The following is an 8,529-nucleotide window of genomic DNA, read 5'->3' as shown; positions in this document are numbered from 1 at the left end:
CAAAATCTGGTCAGGTCTGCTCAAATCCACCCCAAATCCGGTCAGGTGTGTCCAAATCTGCCCAAAATCAGGTCAGGTCTGCTCAAATCCACCCCAAATCCGGTCAGGGTCCACCCCCAAATCCGGTCAGGTGTGTCCAAATCTGCCCAAAATCAGGTCAGGTCTGCTCAAATCCACCCCAAATGTGCCCAAAATCTGGTCAGGTCTGCTGAAATCCACCCCAGATCTAGTCAAAGTGTGTCCAAATCTGCCCCAAATCTGGTCAGGTCTGCTTAAATCCACCCCAAATCCAGCCAGGTGTGTTCAAATCTGCCCAAAATCCAGCCAGGTCTGCTGAAATCCACCCCAAATCTGCTCAAAATCTGGTCAGGTTTGCTGAAATCCACCCCAAATCCAGTCAGGTGTGTCCAAATCTGCCCCAAATCTGGTCAGGTCTGCTCAAATCCACCCCAAATGTGCCCAAAATCTGGTCAGGTCTGCTTAAATCTGCTCAAAATCTGGTCAGGTCTGCTGAAATCCACCCCAAATCCAGTCAGGTGTGTTCAAATCTGCTCAAAATCTGGTCAGGTCTGCTCAAATCCACCCCAAATCCAGTCAGGTTAAATCTGCCCAAAATCTGGTCAGGTCTGCTTAAATCCTCCCCAAATCTGCTCAAAATCTGGTCAGGTCTGCTCAAATCCACCCCAAATCTGCCCCAAATCTGGTCAGGTTTGCTGAAATCCACCCCAAATCCAGTCAGGAGTGTCCAAATCTGCCCAAAATCTGGTCTGGAGTGTCCAAATGTGCCCAGAATCTGGTCAGGTGTGTCCAAATCTGCCCAAAATCCAGCCAGGTTTGCTGAAATTTACCCAAAATCCACCCAGGTCTGCCCAAAATCCATCTGGATTCATTCAAACCCACCCAAAATCCAGCCAGGTTTGCCCAAATCTGCCCAAAATCTGGTCAGGTGTGCTCAAAATGCACCCAAATCCACCCAAATCTGCCCAAAATCCACCCAGATCCTCCCAAATCCACTCAAAATTCACCCAAAATCCACCCAAATCCACTCAAAATTCATCCAAATCTGCCCAAAATCTGGTCAGGTGTGCTCAAAATCCACCCAGGTCTGTTCAAAATGCACCCAAAATTCACCCAAATCCACCCAAAATCCAGGCAGGTTTGCCCAAATCTGCCCAAAATCCACCCAAAATCCACCCAAATTCACCCAAAATCCGAGGTTGGAGGGAAAAGTTGAGAGTCCACAGCAAGGAGAGGAGAGAATTTGCACCAAAAAATGAAATTTCAGCCCCAAGAAAGAAAAAATGTAACCCTGGAAAATCGAATGGGAGGCGAATTGAGGCCAAAAAATCCAAATTGACACCAAAAAAACCCGAAAAATAAATCTCAAATCTGAAATTTGGTCGGAACCGATTCCAATCCTGCCCCAAATCCAAATTCATCCCCCAAAAAAAAAATCAAATCCGACCCCAAAACCGCCAAATCCGAGCTCAAAAAAAGCAAAATTTGATCCCAAAAAAACCAAAATCTGAGCCCAAATCCACCTAATTTAGCCCAAAAATTCCCTCAAAAATTCAATCCACCCCAAATCCACAAAATCCACCCCAAAAAAATCCCCCAAAATCCCCCAAAATTCCCCAAAATTCTCTGGACTTGGCCCCAGGAGCAGCCGCATTCTGGGGCAATTTTGTCCCTTTTTGGGTCCTTCCTCAGCCATAAAAATTGTAAATAAATCCCAAATTCCCCCCAAATTCCCGAGGATTTTCCCCTGTGCTGACTTGGGCTTGAAATTCCCATTTTTATCCCCAAAAAATTCCCAGTTCTGGGGAAAAAAACCCCAAATTTTGAGGGTTTGAGCAGCAAAAAGCCCCAAAATTTGAGTTTTTTGCCCCAAAATTTCCCTTGGTTCTGTTTTTTCAGTGGATTAAATCAGAGATTTTTGGGATTTGACGCTCTTGCTCCAATTTTTCTGTAGGAAATGGGAGAAAAATCATCCAAAATGGTGAAAAATGGGGGGAAAAAGGAAAAGAAAAGGCACAAAAATGGTAAAGAAATAAAACAACACAAAAAATCCCCGAAATTGTGGGGAAAAAATTAAAATTCAGCTAAAAATGGGCAAAAATCATGGAGAAAACATCCAAAATTCCATTAAAAGCCATAAAAAGACAGGAAAAATGTAAAATATCCCCAAATTTCCATGAAAATAAAAATGGGGGAAAAAACCCCAAATAAAATAAAGTAAAATAAAAAATCAGAATGCATCAAAAATCAGGGGAAATGTCCAAAAGCCGTGGGGAAAAATCATGAAGAATGAATTAAAATCTGTCCAAAATTGTTTAAAATACAAAAAAAAAAAAAAGGAAAAAATAAAGAATTGTATGTGGGAATAAAACCAAAAATCACAGAAAAAAAATTAAAATAGGGCTTTTTTTGGGGAAAAAATTCACTAAAAATTCCAGTTTGGGGAGCAGCTGGGAAGATCCCAAAAAAAGCCCCCAAAATTGGGGTTTTTCCACCCAAAAATCGGGATATTCACTCCTCAAAATTGGGATTTTTCCATTTTTCTGCTCAAAATTGAGGATTTTTTCCACTTAAAACTTGGGATTTTTATCCCAAAACTTGGGATTTTTATCCCAAAACTTGGGATTTTTTTTTCAGGTTTATTCCCACGATTTTCCGGGAATTTTTGGGGGGAAAATTTGGGAATTTTTGTAAAAGAATTTCAGAATTTCTCGGGATTTTCTTTCTTTTTTTTGGTTTTTTTTTTTAGGGATTTTTTGGGGCCCTTCGAGGGCCGGGGGCGGGGGAGGGGGGACGGGGGAATGATGTAATAAATATGTAAATATATGCAAATGAACCTGGCTGGCTCCAAATGTGGGGAAATCTGGGGGGTCCTGGGGGGAATTTTGGGATTTTTTGGGGGGTCCTGGGGGAATTTGGGGTTTTTGGGGGAGTCTCGGATGAATTTTTGGGGAATTTGGGATTTTTTGGGTTCCTGGGGGGAATTTTGGGATTTTTTTCCCCTTTTTTTTTAATTTTTCCCCCATTTTTGGAGTTTTTCCTTTTTTTTTTTTGTTTTTTCCCCATTTTTGGAGTTTTTTTCATTTGTTTTCCCCATTTTTGGAGTTCTTCTCCTTTTTTTTTTTTCCCCATTTTTGGAGTTTTTCCCCTTTTTTTTTTTAATTTTTCCCCATTTTTTGGAGTTTTTCTCCTTTTATTTTTTCCCCCATTTTTGAGGTTTTTCCCCCTGTTTTTTTTTCATTTGTTTTCCCCATTTTTGGAGTTTTTTTCCCCCTATTTTTTAATTTTTCCCCCATTTTTAGAGATTTTTCCCCTTTTTTTTTCATTTGTTTTCCTCATTTTTTGAACTTTCCCCCCTTTTTTTTTTTTAATTTTTCCCCATTTTTTGGAGTTTTTTCCCCTTTTTTTTTTTTTCCCATTTTTGGAGGTTTTTTCCCCTTTATTTTTTTCTTTTATTCCCCCATTTTGGAGGTTTTTTGCCCATTTTTGGTTTTTCTCTCCCCATTTTTCGCGCGGCCCCGCAGCAGGAAATGGGGGTGGGGGAGGGGGTTGGGGAGGGGCGGCGCTTCCTGCCCAGATGTTCCCAACAGCTGGAACGGCCGGGGGGGGGGGAGGGGCCGCGATTGGCCCCAAATGGCCCCAAATGGCCCCAAATGTCCCGTTTCGGGGGAGGGGTGACAGGGGGAGACCCCTCCCCCATTTTTAGCCCCGCCCCCATTTTTTAGCCCCTCCCCCATTTTTTGCCCCTCCCCACTTTTTGCCCCTCCCCCACTTTTAGCCCCTCCCCCATTTTTTGGGATCCCTTCCCCCATTTTTAGCCCCTCCCTCATTTTGGGGTCCCTTCCCCCACTTTTAAGGCCCCTCCCCCCATTTTTAGCCCCTCCCCATTTTTTGGGATCCCCTCCCCCCTTTTTTGCCCCTCCCCCCATTTTAGCCCCTCCCCCACTTTTTTGAGGTCCCTCCCCCATTTTGGGATCCCCTCCCCCACTTTTAAGGCCCCTCCCCATTTTTAGCCCCTCCCCCATTTTGGGGTTCCCCGCCTCCATTTTTTTTTAGCCCCTCCCCCATTTCTTGGTATCCCCCCCCCCCAGTTTTGGGATCCCCTCCCCCATTTTTTTGCCCCTCCCCCCCCTCATTTTTAGCCCCTCCCCATTTCCCATTTTTGGGATCTCCCCTCCCCCACTCTCCCCTCTCTCATCCCAAATTTTATTTCTTTTATTTTGGGGGGGGGGGTGGGGTGGTTAACAGAGGGGACCCCCCCCCCCCCAATTTTAAGGCTCCTCCCCCAAATTTTTGGGGCCCCTCCCCCTCCCTCTTTTTTTTTTTTTTATTTTTTGGGGGGGGTTCCGCGGGTTCCTCATTGGGAGGGTCACGTGGTCTCATGGGGGGGGCACGTGGTCTCATTTGGGGGGGTTCTCATTTTTGGGGGTCACGTGGTCTCGTTGGGGGTCACGTGGTCTCATTTTTGGGGGCTCCTCGTTTTTGGGGGTCACGTGGTCTCATGGGGGGTCACGTGGTCTCTTTTGGTGGGGGTCACGTGGTCTCCTCGTTTTTGGGGGGGTCACGTGGTCTCCTTTTTTGGGGGGGTCACGTGGTCTCGTTTTTGGGGGGGTCACGTGGTCTCCTCGTTTTTGGGGGGGTCACGTGGTCTCATTTTGGGGGTTCTCATTTTTGGGGGGTCACGTGGTCTCCTCGTTTTTTGGGGGGGATCACGTGGTCTCGTTTTTTGGGGGTCACGTGGTCTCCTCGTTTTTGGGGGGGGGTCTCTGCAGCAGCCGCTGCTTCGGGAGCCCCCTGAGCAGCGCCAGCAGCTGCGCGATGAACTCCTGCGGCCCAATTAGCGCCAATTAGCGCCGAGTCATTAACCCGCGGCATCATTAACCCCCGGCATCATTAACCCCCCGGCTTCATTAACCCCCGGCTTCATTAACCCCCGGCTTCATTAACCCCCGGCATCATTAACCCCCGGCTTCATTAACCCCCGGCATCATTAACCCCCGGCATCATTAACCCCCGGCATCATTAACCCCCGGCATCATTAACCCCCGGATTCATTAACCCCCGGCATCATTAACCCCCGGCTTCATTAACCCCCGGCTTCATTAACCCCCCGGCTTCATTAACCCCCGGCTTCATTAACCCCGGCTTCATTAACCCGCGGCATCATTAACCCGCGGCTTCATTAACCCCCGGCTTCATTAACCCCGCCCCCCCCGAGATAAGGGAGGGGGAGGGGCCCCCCCGGAAGCGCTCGAGGCCGAATTTTTTCGCCTTTTAAAGCCGGGATGGGAGCGGGGTGGGGGAGGGCGGGGAACCCCCCGGCTCTGGCCCCTCCCCCCATTTGCTCCTCCCCCCAATCTTTCCTCCCTCCCTTTTTAGCCCTTCCCCCACGTTTGCCCCCCCGATTTTACCCCTCCCCCCCAATTTTTACCCCTCCCCCCATTTGCCCCTCCCCCCATTTGCCCTCTGCCCTTTTACCCCTCCCCCATTTGCCCCCCTCTCATTTGCCCCCAAATTTTACCCCTCCCCCCACAATTTGCCCCTCCCCCCATTTACCCCCCCCCCAATTTCCCCTCCCCCCAATTTCCCCTCCCCCATCTCCCCTCCCCCCCATTTGCCCCCAAATTTTCCCCGTCACCCCAAATTTCCCCCTCCCCAATTTCCCCCTCCCCCACCTGGGTATCGGCGGTGCAGGAGCTCAGAATGCCCTGGACGGGAAGGGGTTAATCAGGGTGGGGGAGGGGCGGGGGGGTCTCAGAGCCCCTCCCCCCAGCCCCATTCCCCACCTGCAGTTTTCGGGTTCGCTCCTCGTCCGTCTCCAGCTCCAGCAGCTCGTCGATGTTCACCTCGTCGGGCATGTCCCGCTCCTGTCACCGAGCCCCCCAAAATGTCACCGAGACCCCCAAAGTGTCACCGAGACCCCCAAAATGTCACTGACCTCCCCAAAATGTCACTGACCCCCCAAAGTGTCCCCGAGACCCCCAAAGTGTCACCGAGACCCCCAAAATGTCACTGACCCCCCTCAAAATGTCACCGAGACCCCCAAAATGTCACCGAGACCCCCAAAGTGTCACCGAGACCCGCTCGGGGTCACCGAGACCCCCAAAATGTCACTGACCTCCCCAAAATGTCACTCAAAACTGACCCCCAAAATGTCACTGACCCCCAAAAGCCCCCAAAATGTCACCGAGACCCCCAAAGTGTCACCGAGACCCCCTCGGGGTCACCGAGCCCCCAAAATGTCACTGAGACCCCCAAATGTCACCGAGACCCCCAAAGTGTCACCGAGACCCCCAAAATGTCACCGAGGCCCCAAAATGTCACCGAGACCCCCTCGGGGTCACCGACCCCCCCAAAATGTCACCGAGACCCCCAAAATGTCACTGACCCCCCCTCGGGGTCACCGAGACCCCCAAAATGTCACCGAGCACCCCCAAAGTGTCACCGAGCCCCAAAATGTCACTGACCCCCCTCAGGGTCACCGAGACCCCAAAATGTCACCGAGACCCCCCCCCCCCAAAAGGGTCACCGAGACCCCCCAATGTCCCTCAGGGTCACCACCCCCCGGTCCCCTCAGGGCTCCCCCCGGCCCCGGTCCCCCATCCGTCCTTCCGGCCCCTCCCCCCCATCCGTCCTTTGGGGTGGGGAGGTCCCGCCTGGGATCCTCGGGAATCCTCCCGGTCCCGGTCCCGGTCCTGATCCCATTCCCGGACCCATTCCCGGTCCCGGTCCCGGTCCGTCCTTGCTCCAGATCCCCATCCTGATCCCGGTTCCCATCTCGGTCCCGGTCCCGGTCCCGGTCCCGGTCCCGGTCCTCCTGGTCCCTGTCCCTGTCCCGCTCCCGCTCCCGCTCCTGTTCCCGGTCTCCATCCCGGTCCCGGTCCTTGGTCCAGGTGCCCATCCCAGTCCCGGTCCCCATTCCCGGTCCTGGTTCTATTCCCGGTCCCATTCCCCGGTCCTGGTTCTATTCCCAGTCCCGTTCCCGGTCCCGGGTCCCATTCCCGGTCCTGGTTCGACTCCCGGTCCCCATTCCCCGGTCCTGGTCCTGTTCCCCCATTCCCGGTCCTGGTTCCATTCCCGGTCCCCATTCCCCGGTCCTGGTCCTGTTCCCAGTCCCATTCCCGGTCCCGGTTCCATTCCCGGTCCCCATTCCCCGGTCCTGGTTCCGTTCCCGGTCCCATTCCCGATCCCAGTCCCATTCCCGGTCCCAAATCCCGTTCCCGGTCCCATTCCCCGATCCCAGTCCCCATCCCGGTCCCAACCCCGTTCCCGGTTCATTTCCGAGTTTCCCCATCCCCATCCCCATCCCGCTTCCCGGTGCCCCCCCCCGCCTCCCCGCTCCCGTTCCCCGCTCCCGCTCCCCGGTCCCGTTCCCCGCGCCTCCCTCCCCATTCCCGGTCCTGTTCCCGTTCCCCGGTCCCGGTCGAGCTCCCCGCGCCTCCATCCCAATCCCGGAGCCGATCCCACCCCCGGGCCCGGTTCCCGGTCCATTTCCCATCGCGGTACCCTGCCCCGGTAGAGCATCCTGAGCCTCCACTCCTGTTCCCGGTCCATCCCCGGTTCTCCTGCCCCGTTCCCGGTTCCCGTTCCCGTTACCCGTCCCCGGTAGAGCTCCCCGAGCCTGCCGTCCATCCACTGCTCGGTGCCGGTGCCGATCCCGTTCCCCTGCCCCGTTCCCGGTCCATTCCCGTTCCCCTGCCCCGTTCCCGGTTCCCGGTGCCGATCCCGTTCCCCTGCCCCGTTCCCGGCTCATCCCCGGTTCCCCTGCCCCGTTCCCGGTTCCCGGTGCCGTTACCCGTCCCCGGTAGAGCTCCCCGAGCCTCCCGTCGATCCACTGCTCGGTGCCGATCCCGTTTCCCTGCCCCGTTCCCGGTTCCCCTGTCCCGTTCCCGGTTCCCGGTGCCGATCCCGTTCCCCTGCCCCGTTCCCGGGCCATCCCCGGTTCCCCTGCCCCGTTCCCGGTTCCCTTGCCCCGTTCCCGGTTCCCGTTCCCGTTACCCGTCCCCGGTAGAGCTCCCCGAGCCTCCCGTCCATCCACTGCTCGGTGCCGATCCCGTTTCCCTGCCCCGTTCCCGGGCCATCCCCGGTTCCCCTGCCCCGTTCCCGGTTCCCTGCCCCGTTCCCGGTTCCCGTTCCGTTACCCGTCCCCGGTAGAGCTCCCCGAGCCCGCCGTCGATCCACTGCTCGGTGCCGATCCCGTTTCCCTGCCCCGTTCCCGGTTCCCCTGCCCCGTTCCCGATTCCCGGTGCCGTTACCCGTCCCCGGTAGAGCTCCCCGAGCCTCCCGTCGATCCACTGCTCCGTGTCCAGCCGCCGCTGCAGCTCCTGCCGGTTGTACTTGACCGTGACCCGCGCCGCTCTCCGCTGCACACCGGGGCTGCGGCCCGGGGACCCCCGGCCCGGGGAGAGCCCCCCCGCCGCCCCCCGGCCCGGGGAGAGCCCCCCCGGCGCCCCCCGGCCCTGCCGCCGCCCCACCCGGTTCGCCGCCATCGCTCGGGACGCGGCTCCGGGG

At 54.7% G+C, this 8,529-nt stretch overlaps 1 protein-coding gene across 5 annotated transcripts; it reads right to left on the bottom strand.

Annotated features, from left to right (window-relative positions):
* Positions 1-4,602: 4,602 nt before the first annotated feature.
* PPP1R14A (protein phosphatase 1 regulatory inhibitor subunit 14A) lies at positions 4,603-8,529 on the bottom strand. 5 transcript variants are annotated; one of them, XM_030969763.1, is made up of 5 exons: positions 8,274-8,529; positions 5,805-5,885; positions 5,694-5,726; positions 4,751-4,844; positions 4,603-4,630 (listed from the first exon to the last, which is right to left on the bottom strand). In XM_030969763.1, the coding sequence occupies exons 1-4, from the start codon at positions 8,505-8,507 to the stop codon at positions 4,752-4,754; spliced, it is 441 nt and encodes a 146-aa protein (XP_030825623.1). In that variant the 5' UTR covers positions 8,508-8,529; the 3' UTR covers positions 4,603-4,630; position 4,751. The 5 variants fall into 5 exon arrangements, with proteins under 5 accessions (XP_030825623.1, XP_030825624.1, XP_030825626.1 ...); XM_030969764.1 differs by having other exon boundaries at positions 4,609-4,670; positions 4,764-4,844; XM_030969766.1 differs by lacking the exon at positions 5,694-5,726 and having other exon boundaries at positions 4,609-4,670; positions 4,764-4,844.

This window comes from Camarhynchus parvulus, unplaced genomic scaffold (genome assembly GCF_901933205.1).
Source record: "Camarhynchus parvulus unplaced genomic scaffold, STF_HiC, whole genome shotgun sequence".
NCBI lineage: Eukaryota > Metazoa > Chordata > Aves > Passeriformes > Thraupidae > Camarhynchus > Camarhynchus parvulus.
Note: the sequence above shows the minus strand (reverse complement) of the source record. Positions and strands in the feature narration are given on the sequence as shown.

Coding starts and splice junctions, on each gene's coding strand:
- PPP1R14A (XM_030969763.1), bottom strand. CDS start 8,507: ATGGCGGCGAACCGGGTGGGGCGGCGGCAGGGCCGGGGGGCGCCGGGG. Junction 5,886..8,273: donor GGGAGCTCTACCGGGGACGG/GTAACGGCACCG, acceptor GCTCGGTGACAG/GAGCGGGACATGCCCGACGA. Junction 5,727..5,804: donor AGCGAACCCGAAAACTGCAG/GTGGGGAATGGG, acceptor CTTCCCGTCCAG/GGCATTCTGAGCTCCTGCAC.